The sequence below is a fragment of the Geotrypetes seraphini genome, chromosome 13 (assembly GCF_902459505.1).
Source record: "Geotrypetes seraphini chromosome 13, aGeoSer1.1, whole genome shotgun sequence".
NCBI classification, from domain to species: domain Eukaryota; kingdom Metazoa; phylum Chordata; class Amphibia; order Gymnophiona; family Dermophiidae; genus Geotrypetes; species Geotrypetes seraphini.
Window position 1 is genome coordinate 369412 of NC_047096.1, and position 16234 is coordinate 385645.

General features: G+C 41.7%; 1 protein-coding gene across 3 annotated transcripts in view; it reads right to left on the minus strand.

The window, feature by feature from the left end:
• STRIP1 (striatin interacting protein 1) overlaps window positions 1-16234 on the minus strand; it is a 130139-nt gene that overhangs the window by 73454 nt on the left and 40451 nt on the right. For all 3 annotated transcript variants that reach the window (XM_033919302.1, XM_033919303.1, XM_033919304.1), the window contains exons 7-9: window positions 15372-15478; window positions 15141-15268; window positions 7124-7306 (exon numbers count right to left, since the gene is read on the minus strand). In XM_033919302.1, the coding sequence (XP_033775193.1) occupies window positions 7124-7306; window positions 15141-15268; window positions 15372-15478 (418 nt within the window). The remainder of the gene's footprint in view (window positions 1-7123; window positions 7307-15140; window positions 15269-15371; window positions 15479-16234) is intronic.

Sequence of the window (16234 nt, forward strand, 5' to 3'; positions counted from 1 at the left end):
GCTCCAGGACAGCACAGAGTGAACATGATCCCAGATATCATTCCTCTCCAATACAAGGACAGAAATTATATCAGATGAACAAATCATTAAACTGGTTTCTGGCAGAGACACAAGAGAAGTAGTTTGTTGCAGGAACTTACAGAGGCTATGTTAAAATAGAATGCCATATACTGATGGATGAGAAGTATACACAGTGGAAAAACTGATTCAACAAGAATCTTCATAAAATATACATACTTGTTGATCCTATTCGTTTGGAAATTATTATGCAACTCATTTGTCGAATTATGTATGTATGTTACCATGTAACCCATTCTGAACTCTCTGGGGAGGACAGAATATATAAAATGAATTATATAAATAAATAAATAAATATTTCTCTCAGAAAACTGAATAGATGGGTTCAATAATTAAGGGGCTTTATTTTCTTCTCAATATATCTGTTAAAAGATTTCTGGTTTTCTGGATTTATTTTTCTTGTATTTATTTATTTTATTTGGTTTTATAGCCCATCCTCCCAGGAGAGCTCAGAATGGCTTACAAGTTTACATACATAATAAAGCCTGATACAGACAGCTGCTGGCTGCGAGGCACTCACAAAGGGGATCCCTGGCCACCGGCACCCGATGCCGACGTGGATTCCCCTTCGCAGCGGCCTGCCTTGCTCGAACAGGCTGGCCGTGAGTCCTCGTGGCTGGAATACAATGAGCACTTTTCCCCTTGCAGAATTGCTCCTTGCTCAAGACACAACCTAGCAAGAGAAAAAGTGCCGGTTAGCAGAAAAAGACAGTAAAATACAGTAAATTTAAATAAAGGGAAAGAGCCCTTTAGATCGTCAGTGAGAACATGAAGACTGCCAATCAAGTGGAGCAAGCTTCATCCAAGGCAAGGCAAATCATAGGTTGCATACGCAGGAGTTTCGTCAGCCTTAAGCCTGAAGTCATTATGCCATTGTATAGATCCATGGTGAGGCCCCATCTGGAATACTGTGTGCAATTCTGGAGGCCGCATTACCGTAAGGATGTGCTGAGACTGGAGTCGGTCCAGAGAATGGCCACCCGGATTGTCTCGGGACTCAAGGATCTCCCGTACGAGGAACGGCTGGATAAGTTGCAGCTGTACTCACTCGAGGAACGCAGAGAGAGGGGTGACATGATCGAGACATTCAAGTATCTTACGGGCCGCATCGAGGTGGAAGAAGATATCTTCTTTTTCAAGGGTCCCGCAGCAAATCAGGGGCATCCGTGGAAAATCAGGGGCGGGAAACTGCACGGGGACACCAGGAAATTCTTTTTCACTGAAAGGGTGGTTGATCGCTGGAATAATCTTCCACTTCAGGTTATTGAGGCCAGCAGCGTGCCTGATTTTAAGGCTAAATGGGATAGACACGTGTGATCTATTCACAGAGAAAGTTAGGGGAGGGTCATTGGGGTGGGCAGACTAGATGGGCCGTGGCCCTTATCTGCCGTCTATTTCTATGTAACCTCAGGATTTTTTTTTCAGAACAAACCTCAGCTCTCAAAGCTGGAAGCCTGATCAATCAGGGGATCAGGCTGTCAGCTGAGGCACCTCTACAAAAATGCAGGGAAGAGGAGGAAGAGAGGGCAGGGACCCTGCACGTGACCCGCCAGCCCGCCAGGTTTAACACCCCTGAGGTCGGACGGATCCCTAAACAGGACCCGTCCAAGCTCTGTCCGGCACTAAAAGGAGAGTTAAGAGTCCTAAAACAAATTCCAACAGAGGGAGCCAGATTTTGCTACTTCTACCTGCTGGAGACTGAGAAAGACTGGGTTGTTAGAGGGAACCTCAGCTAATATACTACAACCAAGTTTTGGTCTCAACCTGCTGGTCCACAGTAAGATATAACCTATCAGTAAAGAACTATACTGGTATATCAGGCGACAGAAATTGTTCTTACTGAATGATTTGAAATGTTTACTGACTGTATAGATTTTGTTTTTTGTATGTTTTTAGTTATTTTATGAATGTTGTTAATTGTAAGCTGACTAGTAACAGGCGGTTGAGAAATTTGTTAAATAAATAAATATTGTCCACGATGACACCCAGATCTTTTTCTTGAGTGCTGACCCCCAAAAGTGGACCCTAGCATCCGGCAACTATGATTTGGATTATTCTTCCCAATGTGCATCATTTTGCATTTGTCCACATTAAATTCTCTCTTCCAATTTCTTAAGGTCTTCCTGCAGTTTTCAACATTCCACATGAGTTTTAGCAACTTTGAACAGTTTAGTGTCATCTACAAATTTAATCACCTCATTCACTTGTGGTTCCAATTTCCAAATCATTTATAAATAAGTTAAATAGCACCGGTCACAGTACAAATCCCTGCGGCACAGCACTATTTACTCTCCTCCACTGTCAAACGCGCATAGGACAATAGCACGCCGATAATCCCATGCCAACATTTGAGCACAGGAGAAATGCAAGGCACTGCTTCCGGGCCTTCAGTTTTATACTGGCTGAAACCATGCGGACCTGTCTCATTAAATCATGTTTTTTCTACATGTTCCACAATGGTCAGACTTAGCAGTCTGTAATTCCCCGGATCTCTGTTGGAACCCTTTTTAAAAATCGGCGTAACATTAGTCACTCTCCAATCTTGGTTCTAAGAAAGCTTGTTTCTAGGAAACCAAGCTTTAGCTAAATGCTTTTCACCTATAACACATTTTGTGGAAATTAAGAGTTTCACTATTTATTTTTTGAAAAATAGAAAATATGCTTAAAAGTATGAAGGATTAAGCAATGATTGGGTGGTGAGGTGGCTGGGGGTTTACATCCTCTGTTGTGCCCCTTCATGTCTCTAAGCTATTCCTATCATATGTAAAGCTAGTACTGTATTACAAAAGGTTTCATTATTATCTATAGAGCAGTGGTCTCAAACTCAAACCCTTTGCAGGGCCATATTTTGGATTTGTAGGGCCTCAGAAATAAATAGTTAATGTCTTATTAAAGAAATGACAATTTTGCATGAGGTAAAACTCTTCATAGTTTATAAATCTTTCCTTTTGGCTATGTCTTAACAATAATATTGTCATTTATAGCTAAAGAGACATATGATCAAGAAACTGTTTTATTTTACTTTTGTGATTATGATAAACATACCGAGGGCCTCAAAATAGTACCTGGCGGGCCGCATGTGGCTCCCGGGCCGCGTGTTTGAGACCACTGCTATAGAGGGAAGTGTTTTTTGCTATCCCTCTTCACATGTTGCAGGGCATGTGGTGTGTGGGTGCTTTTTGTGAGCCCATCCAGTGCAAACCTGGCATGAATTAGGGCCAAATGAGCCTGAGGCAAAAATGAGATGATTTGAAGCTTCTGGAGAATCCTGAAAAAAAAACCCCCAAAACAGAAATTGGGAAATCCAAGATAGCCACCACAGCACCACTTTGGTGTCAAAAACGCCAAACAAAATACTAAAATAAAACAGAAAGCTAGCAAATTTAGGATTTTAGGGGTGGGGGAACACCAAGGAACAAGCAGAAACCTTCAAAATCAACATTTTCAGACCCCTCCCCCCAATTTTCCTCAAAAGCTTTTCCTCACTGTGATCTGTGCTGCAGCCTGTCTCAGTTCTAAAGGTAGCTGGATCTGAAAGAAGAGATCACTGCCTCAGACAGAACGGCCTTCGAGCACTGAATCTCAGGCTGCCAGTCTGACTGAGCCTCCAACCCTACTGAAAGCATGAAATACAGTTGGCACCCTGAGAGACCCTGTTGAGTTTGCTATGGATGCCTAACCCCTGCAATGCAATAGGTGAGCAATATTAGCAGGGGACAGCCCCAAGCTGCAGGCTGGCCAACAGGTACCACAAGGGCTTGGCCTGTCAGCTGCAGATCTCATTATACTTCTCTTCCATGCAGGCAGAGCGGAACCCTCAACTAGGGGAGCTTTTGGAACCAAAATGTACATGAAAATACCAAACAAAAATAATGAAATAAGCAGCGCAGATCAGAAACACTCCTTCCAGCTCTTGTGCAGAAGGAAAAAAAAAAACCTGTAGGGTGAAGTAGAAGGGATTCAAAAGCTAGAGTGGATTCCTTCTGCATGGCTCGCAGGCACTGGGATATAGCCCACTCATCCAGAATGACACACCTATTGTACTAGAATAAGGATTATGGAGTTATAGGAATGATTAATGATTTAATCATATTTATTATGTGAATGATTAAAAACTAACGTGGGCTGTGGATGGGAAAATTATTGCTAAATTATTGGCAAAAGCTCTCCCTTTTATTATTGATACTCATCAGACAGGATTTGTTGCAAGGAGACATTCTTCTCATAATACTAGATTGGCTTTTCATACTTTAAATTTAACAAAAAATATGAATGATCCAACTTTCTTGGTCTCTCTAGATGCAGAAAAGGCATTTGATAGAGTGGAGTGGAATTTTATGTATCAAGCATTAGAAGGGTTTGGGGTGGGATCTGGTTTTATTCAAATGATTCAGACGTTGTATAGCTCTCCTGGTGCAAGATTATACATTAATAATAGTTTATCAGATAGATTTGACTTGTGAAGGGTGTTAGACAGGGTTGTCCCTTATCTCCATTGCTCTTTGATGTTGTTTTGGAGCCCTTGTTAATTGCTATTAATCAGGCAAGGGAGATACAGGGTATTCCTTATTCGAATTGGGAATATAAACTCTCTGCTTATGCGGATGATATTCTGCTTTGAGAAATCAAGATACCACCATTCCATGCTTACTTGAATTGATAGAGAGATTTGGAAAGTTTTCAGGATATAAGATTAATTGGAGTAAGTCTGAAGTTCTCCCGCTCAATGTTCATTGTGTCAAGGGACTATTTGATTCTTTTTCCTTTAGCTGGAAAGATGAGGGTTTAAAGTATTTAGGTATCTTTATTAAAAACAATATTGAAGATACAGTAAAGGAGAATGAAAAACTTTTATTGAAAAAAGTAACAGAAATGTGTGAAAAATGGAATCCGTTGCATTTATCATGGTGGGGGAGAGTTCAAACTATAAAAATGATGATATTGCCTGTAGTTTGTTATCAAATGAGTATGATACCGGTTTTTTTTCAGGGGTCCTTCTATAAAAAATTGAATGGTATTCTTACGAAATTTGTTTGGTTGGGTAAAAGACCAAGAATTGCATTAGTATCTTTACAAAAATCAATTTCGGAGGTAGGGATAAATTTTCCACATTTTTATAGGTATCATCAAGCCTATATTCTATATCAGGGTATGTATTGGATCCTCCCAGAGCTCATGGAGAATGTCCCAGACTGGTTATATTTAGAATGGCGACTCCTGTTTCCTATACATCTGGTGCATTTGATTAGTATAAAAATACCTAGAAGATATAAAGAGAATAAAATATTGGTTGATACCTGGAAAACTTTACGTTATATTAGTAATTTGACACCTATTCCAATTTCTAAATCATTACATCAATCCATTTGGCTGAACTCCAAGATTGAAATTGGCGGATGTCAATTCGGCTGGAAGCAATGGGTTAGTGGAGATATTCGTACTTTGAATGATATTATTTTAAATGGTTCGATGCTAAGTTTTTCACAATTGCAACATAAATATGGTTTAAATAAGACACAAAATTTTAGATGGTTGCAGTTGAAGCAAGCTATTCAGGAGGGGTTCCCTGAATGGAAGAATCTTAATAATCAATATAGTTTAGAATTCCTTTGCTTTCAGGCGGATTTCTTGGGTCACCAAGCCGCACAGTGGTATAAATTACTTAATGAATATCTGAATAAAAAAAAGAAAACTGGGTTGAGGGATATTTGGAGCATTGAGATCAAGCACCAAATTTCTGCATCTCAATGGCCACAAATTTAGTCTTGGAGATTCAAGTTTCAAGTTTTATTAATTTTAATATACCGACCATCAAATTAATATCTGGCTGGTTAACAATAAATTTAAAAGATAAGAAGACTAAAATAAAATAGGTGTATTAATAGTATAATGTGAACATGAATAACATTACAGGACAAACTGGAGAGTGAGGGTAGAGGGGAGAGGAGGGGAAGAGTTACATATTTGAGAAGAAAAAGGGGATAGTGGGGTTAGGATAGAACATAGGGGGCGGGGTCGCTTTATCAAAGCGGTTTGTTGCTGATAAGAAGAAGAAAGATAATGAGTCTAAACGTTAGCGAAGGTATTGCGGAAGAGGAAAGTTTTTAGGCCTGTCTTAAATTTATCTAGTCATTGTTCATCGCGGAGTTGCTGTGGTAGGGAGTTCCAGAGGGTTGGAGCAGTTACGGCGAAGTTTACTTTTCGTGTATAGTAAAAATCTTTTATGGAGGGGATGAAAAGATGTTTTCATCCCCTCCAATGTCGGCATCTATGAGGCAAACATGGTTGTTTTTATTGCATAGAGTGTTTTGGACCCCAGTTCGTTTACAAAAAGTAGATACTTCTAGGTCTAATAGATGCTGGCATTGTAATAAGGATGCAGGGACTTTAGATCATTTAATTTATTTCTGTCCTTGTGTTAATGCCTTTTGGAAATCAATTTGGCCCCAAATTAATTTGCTATTAGAAAACTTTGTTGCCTTGTCATATGATACAATTTTATTTGGTACTTCAATGAGGTTTAAAAGTCAAATTTCAATGTCTAACAATAAATTACTATTAATATTGACAGGAGTTGCCATTCAACACATCACTAGGAATTGGAAAGACTATACAAGACTCAATTATACCTTTTGGTGGAGTTCAGTATGTTATATGTATAAGATGGAAAGAGTTCTTGATTTACAGAATGGGAATTATGATAGGTTTAGAAAGATATGGGGGCCATTGATTGAATATTGATTGAATATTCAAATGATTAGACACCTTTAAATACTTGAAATTTTATAATAAGAAGGGATATAATACATTTATGAATGAATTTTATTGATATAGGGAGGGCTGGGAGGATGGGATAGGGGGGGGTAGTTTAAAGTATTTAAGATTTATAGTTAAGAATGTACAAGTGATTTTGTATAGTATAAGATATCATATTGTATACTTGTTAATTGAAGTGAAAATGAATAAAGAATTAAAAAAAAAAAAAAAAACAACTAACGTGGGCAAACAATCATATACTGTAAGGAAGAAAGACACTGCACTATACCTTGTGCTCTCGCCGGCCCCTCTTCTGTTGTTGCTCAATTAGGTCAGAAGCAGATGCTGGAGGAGATGCAGCTCTCATGCTTCGTATCACTTTAATACTGTCTTCTGGAAGTGGTGGGAGACCTAACATCTCCCGCTTTTCTGCTTTCATCCCTTGCAGCTCCTCAAAGCCCCCAACAGTACACTGAGAAGGAGAAAGTAAGTCACATCACTATCACTACTATACACAACAAACAATCGACACTCCTCTTAGCTGCCTGTCTCACATTCATGCACAAAAACAAAGGACATGATAAAAGATAAAGAGCACACAGCCTCTCCAGGGCTGGTCCAAGGGTATCTGATGCCCTTGGAAAGCTTTCTTGTTTTAAATTTTTTATTCATTTTCATATATCAACAAGTGTAACATAGAAATTTTAAAAGATCACATAAAACATACACTTGAATTCCTTTCATGTATCACTGTAAATGCAATATATTATTCTGTATTTATAAACAATAATACCTAAAATATCTGTATTACCTAATATGTATAATAATTGTTGTTAAAATTTAAACCCTTCTTTTCCCTCCCCTCCCAATACACATAACAATTATAATAAAAATGACGACAAATATTTTATGAGATAAATTAAATAAAATGAATCCCACCCCCCTCCCTTCTTAAGATTTTTATTATGGGAAAATGATTTCATTCATTACAGAAATCTGCTAATGGTCCCCAGATCTTCTGCAACTTGCCAAAATAAACTTTCTGTGTTGCTAATGCACGCTCCATTTTATATATATGGCATATGGAATTCCACCAGAAGTTATAGTTTAACCTATCATAATTTTTCCAATTATATGTAATTTGTTGTACTGCTATCCCAGTCAGTATAAATAAAAGTTTGTTATTGTTTGAAGAAATTTGACTCTTTGCTCTCATTGCTGTGCCGAATAAGATAGTATCATAAGTCAAGGTTACTGGGTTTTCCAACATCCTATTTATTTGAGGCCAAATTGAATTCCAGAATAATGATATGAATGGGCAATCCTATATAATAAAACGCTAGCTGCGCATGCGCACTCAGACCTGCGTGATCTGTAATCCCTGATCCGTAGGTCCGTGGCCAGAGTGCGTATGCGGCGGACAGATCGGGAAAGCACAGCACAGCCGGCGACTCCCTCCCCTCCCGCCCTCACTCACTGCCAAAACCACCACCTCCTCCTTCTCGCCGGCTCACCCGCTTTTAAAAATAAAGAGAAAAGCGCTGCAGTGCGCTAACGCTTGCTTTGCTGTCTTCTGTCCACTGCGGCCCGCCCTCTCTGACTACTTCCTGTTTCCGCTAGGGTTGGCCGCAGTGGATAGAAGACGCCGAAGCCAGCGGCTGTAGCCGCCGATCTCCGTTCCTCCGGGGGGGGGGGGGGTCTGGGAGGAGAGGGTTCGCGGCCACTCAGCGCCCCCACCGAGGAGCCCAGCAACTTTCCGCTGCCTGGGACCCGAGTCATTTGCCGCCCCCCCTCTTCCCTTACCGCGGGCCCGACTGGCGATTTAAGCAGCGTGTGCAGCAGTCTTCACACGCTGCTTCGGGCCCTTCTACTGCCCTGATTTGCTCCGGACATGCCAGAGTAAATCAGGGCAGTAGAAGGACCCGAAGCAGCGTGTGAAGACTGCTGCACACGCTGCTTAAATCGCCAGTCGGGCCCGCGGTAAGGGAAGGGAAGGGGGGGGGGGCAAAGGACTTGGGCCCGCGTTTGTAGTCGCGACTGTGGGAAGGGAAAGGGGATAGAGGAAACGCTAATGCTGCTGCACAGGGAACTGGAGGAAGGGAGATGGAAAGACACAGGGGAAGGTGAACAGGGAACTGGTGTGGGGGGGGAGGGAAATGGAGGGGGAGGGAATGCTGCTTTGGACAGATAGACAGAGGGAGGAAGGGAGACAGAAAGACAAGAAGAAAGACACAGGGGCAGGTGCACAGGGAACTGGTGTGGGGGGAGGGAAATGGAAGGGGAGGAAATGCTGCTTTGGACAGACAGACAGAGGGAGGAAGGGAGACAGAAAGAAAAGAAGAAAGACACAGGGGCAGGGAGATATACAAAAAGACAAACAGACAAAGGGGGCCAGGGACAGAGACAGATAGAAAGAAAGACAGCGGGAGTCGCGTCAGGAGGGGTGCGGGATGCCGCAGAGGGAACTTTTCCAATGGGTGCAACTGGGCGGCTGTCGGGAGCCTCTGATCAGAGGCAGAGCAAGGTAAGTGTATCATAGGGATAAGAAGGAGGAGGGGGTGAAGAAAAAGGAACAGAGGCCTAATGTTGGACAGGGGGAGAAGGAAGGTGCTGCTGGTCAGGGGGGAGGTAAAACAAAGGGAGAAGGGCTGCTGCTGCATAAGGAGAGCTGTGAAGGGGTGGTGGTGGACACAGGGGAGGTAAAAGGAAGGGAGAATGGACAGCCAAGGAAAAAGAAAGACGGAAAGAAAGAAAGCGGCTAAGGAGAGAGAGAGAGAGAGAAAGAAATAGAGAGACACACACACATATATTCTAGCACCCGTTAATGTAACGGGCTATAAGACTAGTAGAATAATAAATGATCTAATGTCCCAGCCTCAAGATGACAGTGCCAACATCTATTAGACCATCCCCCATCCCCTTCCAAGGTAGCTCAAGACCTAATGCCTCCACTCCCCTGATGTCTGCATCTCTCCCTCCATTTCCTAGCCCTCTTCCCCCATAGTTGGCATCTCCTATATCCTTAATCTTCTCCTCCCTTTCCTAAGCAGATAGTGTAGCTGGTTTTAAGAAAGGTTTGGACAATTTCCTGGAGGAAAGTCCATTGTCTGTTATTGAGAAATGGAATAATTTGCCCATAGATTTGAGAAAAGAAAAATCATATATAAAAACTTTAAAAGACACCTGAAAGCACATTATTTTCAATTGGCTTTCTCAAATTGAATAATTAAGTTTGGGACTATAATCTGTAATTTGTATTAATATAATGATTAATTTTTGATATGGATAAACATTTTTTTTAATTGTATGTATTAATTATGGTTTATTAACATTTGACTGTTGTTATTAGAATTATTATGATGGAGATGGTTTTTTTTTAAATTCTTTATTCATTTTAACATCTTACAGCAAGTGCATCAGGAATTAACATTTGAACTTATATACATCACTTGATTAACTATCATTATCAACTTAGATATTAACCCTCCCACCCCCCATCAAATCATATCATATTCAATCACATATTTCATAAAATATATTCTTTTCTACTAAACTGAACATTTAATAAAAGATTAGAAGTCCCCTCCTCACCCCCACATTTTCATTTGTACTATTAAGGGGAAAAATGTTATTTATTCATTACAATAATCTGTTTATGATGGAGATGTTGATTACTTAGCATTTTTAAAAGGGAAAAAATTATTTTTTTGCTTTTACTCTTTTCTATCCTATTTCTAAATGGAGCTCCTTTCTTGATGAATATGTATATTGTACACTGCTTGGATCCTTTTTTAGGCTGTTATGTGGTATAGAAAGTTTTTAATAAACATAAACATATGGGGAAGCCACTGTTTGCTCTGGATCGGTAGTATAGAATGTTGCTACTCTTGGGTTTTTGCCAGGTACTAGTGACCTGGATTGGCCACCGTGAGGACGGGCTACTGGGCTGGTTCATAGACAAAACCGCGGAAGACAAAGGCGCGCGTTGACAACTGAGCGCAAGACGGAGGCGCGCACCGAAGAAAATGACAGTTTTTAGGGGCTCCGACGGGGGGTTTTGTTGGGGAGCCCCCCCACTTTACTTAATACAGATCGCGGCGGCGTTGTGGGTGGTTTGGGGGGTTGTAACCCCCCTCATTATACTGTAAACTTAACTTTTTCCCTGTTTTTAGGGAAAAAGTAAAGTTTTCAGTAAAATGTGGGGGGTTACAACCCCCCAAACCCCCCCCAACACGGCGCGATCTGTATAAAGTAAAGTGGGGGGGTTCCCCCCCCCACACACCCCCGTCGGAGCCCCTAAAAACAGTTATTTTCTTCAGCGCGCACCTCCATCTTGCGCTCAGTAGTCGGCGCGCACCTTTGTCTTCCGCGGTTTTGACCTGATACCACTGGGCTTGATGGACCATTGGTCTGACCCAGTAAGGCTATTCTTATCTTCTTATATTCTAAGCCTGCCTCCTAATCATTACTACTACATCAATGCTGTTTCTCTCCTTATCTCTACCTAGACCTATATAACATCGAAACCTGACATGATCTGGCCCCCTGTGATGCCCACCTATCTCTGCTGTAGGGTAAAGGGAACAGCATGTGCTTATAGGTCCTACGCTATGACGACAGTTGTTCGTTATTGTGCCAAGATGGCTGTATTCATCACCCATCTAAAGTTCTACTGCCCACTTTTTATTTAAATCAGAACATAAGAAGCGCCATCTCCGGATCAGACCTTCGGTCCATCAAGTCCGGCGATCCGCACACGCGGAGGCCCTGCCAGGTGTACACCTGGTGTAATTTTTAGTTACCCATATCCCTCTATGCCTCTCGTAAGGAGATGTGCATCCAGTTTGCTTTTAAATCCTAGGAAGGTCAATTCTGCAATAATCTCCTCTGGGAGAGCATTCCAGGTGTCTGCCACTGAGCCAGTCTTTAACCCAGGGGTGTCCAATGTCGGTCCTCGAGGGCCGCAATCCAGTCGGGTTTTCAGGATTTCCCCAATGAATATGCATTAAAAGCAGTGCATGCACATAGATCTCATGCATATTCATTGGGGAAATCCTGAAAACCCGACTGGATTGCGGCCCTCGAGGACCGACATTGGACACCCCTGCTTTAACCCATGCAGTTAATGTTTCTCCTAGCCCCAACGAACTCATCTTGTTCAAAAGTCTATGGTGTGGGATGCTATCAAAAGCCTTACTGAAGTCCAGATACACTACATCTAGGGACTCTCCCTTATCTAGTTTTTTTTTCCCCAGTCAAAAAAGCTGGGTAACAAAAAAACTAGATAAGGGAGAGTCCCTAGATGTAGTGTATCTGGACTTCAGTAAGGCTTTTGATAGTGTCCCACACCGTAGATTATTGAACAAGATGAGTTCGTTGGGGCTAGGAGAAACATTAACTGCATGGGTTAAAGACTGGCTCAATGGCAGACATCAAAGGTAAACGGTGGTAAACGGTACTCCCTCTGAAAAGTCAGAAGTGCACAGTGGAGTACCACAGGGCTCGGTCCTGGGTCCAATCCTATTTAATATCTTCATACGAGATCTGCCTCAGGGACTTCGGGGTAAAATTGCATTATGTGCCGATGATGCTAAATTATTACATTACATTACATTAGTGATTTATATTCCGCTTGTGCCTTGCGGTTCTAAGCGGATTACAATTTATAAGACTGGACATTTCCAGTAGCGGTGCAGTACATAGATTCAAGAATGTGTCAGGATACAATTGTTAATCTGGGTTTTTCGGAGGAACTTGAAAGCTAATAGTAGATTGTGATAAGTTGTTGTGATGAGTAGATATAATAAAGTCAGGATTCTGGTAGGTTGTTGTGATGAATAGAAATAATAAAAGTCAGGGTTCTGATGTATTGCGATGGTGGTGGTCATGAGAGTATTTTCTATTGTTGTTGAGGGGTTATGATGATGGGAAGTGTTTTTTGAAAAGATAAGTTTTGATTTCTTTTCGGAATATTTTATGTCTGTTGAATTTATCAGTAGATTGTTGATGGTGGGATCAATCTTTGTTGCTTGTGTCGCTAAAAGGCTGTCGTATATTTTCTTTCGTCTTGTTCCGTTGAGAGGGGGGTGAATGAATAGGCTCCGAGTTCTCCTTAATCTATGAGATAGGTTACGGTGTAATCTGTTGTTTAGGTATATGGGTGCTGTTCCGTGTGTTACTTTGTATAGTAGACAGTAGAATTTGAACTGGGATCTTGCTTTTATTGGTAGCCAGTGTGAGTCTAGGTATGCGTTTGTGATGTGGTCATATTTGCCAAGGGAGTAGATGAGTCTGAGGGCCGTGTTCTGAACCGACTGCAGTTGCCTTAACATATAGTTTGGGCAGGACAAGTAGAGGCTGTTGCAATAATCTAACATACTTAGTACCAGGGATTGTACCAATAACTTGTATTGATCTTTGTTGAAGTATTTTCTTATTTTTCTCAGATTATGCATAGTGAAGAATGCTCTTTGGATGATTTTGTGGATATGAGTCTGCATTGTGCAATTTCTGTCAAGTTGTATTCCCAGGATTTTGAGTGTGTTTTGCATTGGGTACTTGATTGTATTTAATTCTAGTTCAGTGAAAGATGGTTTTTTTTCCATCTCTAGAAGGAGGAATTTGGTTTTTTCCGTGTTCAGTTTTAGTTTATGACTTGACATCCATTTATGCAATATAGTGGGCGGAGGTACCGTGCCCGATACTATGACACAGGACATACTTTTACTGGAGCACTGGTCTACTATTTGGCAGCTGAATTTTAATGCCAAGAAGTGTAAAGTTATGCACCTTGGTAGCAGAAACCCGTGCTCTCTGAATGGTGAGACCTTAACTAGAACTGTTGCAGAACGGGACCTGGGAGTAATCATTAATGAAGATATGAAGATAGTCAATCAAGTGGAGAAAGCCTCATCCAAGGCTAGACAAATGCTGGGTTGCATCCGGAGAAGTTGTCAGCTGAAAGCCCGAAGTGGTAATGCCGCTATACAGGTCCATGGTGAGACCACATCTGGAATACTGTGTACAATTTTGGAGGCCACATTATCAGATGGATGTGCTGAGAATGGAATCGGTTCAATGGTTGGCCACCAGGATGGTCTCAGGACTCAAGGATATCCCATATGAAGAACGTCTAGGTAAGTTGCAGCTATACTCTCTCGATGAACGCAGAGAGAGGGGTGACATGATAGACATGTTCAAATACGTTACTGGCCGTATTTAGGTGGAAGAAGAGTGGGCAGACCTGATGGGCTATGGCCCTTATCTGCCGTCATCTTCTATGTTTTTCCTTACAGGACCTACGGCGACAAGAGGGCATCCGCTAAAAATCAGGGGAGGGGCATTTCATGGTGACACTAAGGAAGTACTTCTTCACCGAAAGGGTGGTTGACCGTTGGAATGATCTTCCACTTCAGGTAGTTGAGGCCAATAACGTCATTGACTTTAAAAACAAATGGGATCAACATGTGGGTTCACTTCAAAGAAGAACTTAGGGGGGAGGGTTATTTGAGTGGGCAGACTTGTTGGGCCGAAGGCCCTTTTTCTGCCGTCATATTCTGTTTCTATGTTTCTAACCACTCTGCGTGAAGCATAACTTCCTGATATTTGTCCTGAACTTGTCCCCCCTTAGTTTCATTCTGTGTCCTCTTGTCCGTGTCAAATTGGACAATGTAAATAAATTTTTCTGCTCTATTTTGTCGATTCCTTTCAGGAATCTTCTGTGCTTGTCTTTTGTTTTGATTTTTTTTTTCTTTCTTTTATTCAGATACTGGTCGTCTCCACCAGCTCCACTGAAAGGCTGTTCCACATGCCCACTAACTTTTCTCTAAAAAATATTCCCTTTGCTTACTCCTGTCCTGAATCTCCCTCATTCACCCTCACTTCAAAGTCTCTCGCAGCAATGCTCCCTCACGGAGAGGATAATTCTAGAAAGGGCATCAAAAGTTAAGCACCAAAATGCAGCACACAAAGCATATTTCTACATCAGCGCTCGAGTGCCCAGAATACCAGCATGAGTCAGCATTTACATGGCAACAATTAGGCACACCTACTTAAGCTATGCCAATAGCAAGCACACTGTATTTGCGCATGCCTAAATACAGCACCTTAGCGTTTAACTTACACATGTAAATATTGGTCATTTCCATGCCCTGCTCATCATCTCCCCTTGGCATTTCTGAGCTTTAATTATAGAATTCCACTGAATGCATGGCTAGCATTTATGTGCATTAAGTGCTGGTATTCCACACATGCAATTGGTCCCTAAAATTAGGCAACCTGTTATAGATTGCAGGGTCCTCACTTACCAGTACTGTTTTCCAGAGAAGAAGTAGAACTTTCTTCATGGGGAAGTGAGGAGCATGGCCACTGCAGAACTTGGTCACCATTCCAAATAACATGACAGAAAATGGTTCATTACTGTACAGTGGAGTACCTTGGGGAAAAAAAGAGCAACAACCTCACTATCTTCCAAAGTTCCAAAACCAAATCTCAACCCCTCAAGAAATCCTATAACTCATTCCCAAATCAGTGCATACCTAGCTCTGCTCGAAAGGTCTGCTGCATGGCGTTCCACTCCAGCCGGTCACCCTCACATTCCTGTCGGACAGTATCTACAATCAGGAACATGATATTGAGCAGTACCCTGTAAGAGACAATTTTCCTAAATAATATACCTATTAAACAAGTAGATTAGTCCCCTGTACCCTTTTTTAAAACTTAAGATTAAATAAGATTTCACTTGATTTTATTGACTTTTAGCCTGCTCACTAAGCATAAATGCATAAGTCACTTTACAAATGCCATTTATAGCACAAGTCACACATGCCACAAAAACAAGCAAACAGTACTACTACTAATTATTTCTACTAGACATATGCAGAACTGTACAGAGTCACAAAGAAGACAGTCCCTGCTCAAATGAGCTTATAATCTAAACAGACAAGACAAACAAATAAGATGCCATGGAGCCGTGGATACAGACGGGGAATGGTTAATCGCTGGCTAGGTTGGTGGGCGGTGGGAAAAGCACAGTTACTTACCGTAACAGGTGTTATCCAGGGACAGCAGGCAGCTATTCTCACATATGGGTGATGTCATCCGACAGAGCCCCGATGCCCCGATGCGGACGCCTCACAAGCAGACTTGCTTGAAGAAACTCGAAGTTTCGAGTCGTCTGCACTACACATGCATGCGTACCTTCCCGTCCAGCGCAGGGCGCGTCTCCTCAGTTCAGATAGCTAGCAGAGAAGTCAACCAGGGGAGGTGGGAGGGTTGTGAGAATAGCTGCCTGCTGTCCCTGGATAACACCTGTTACGGTAAGTAACTGTGCTTTATCCCAGGACAAGCAGGCAGGTATTCTCACATATGGGTGACCTCCAAGCTAACCAGAATGGAATGG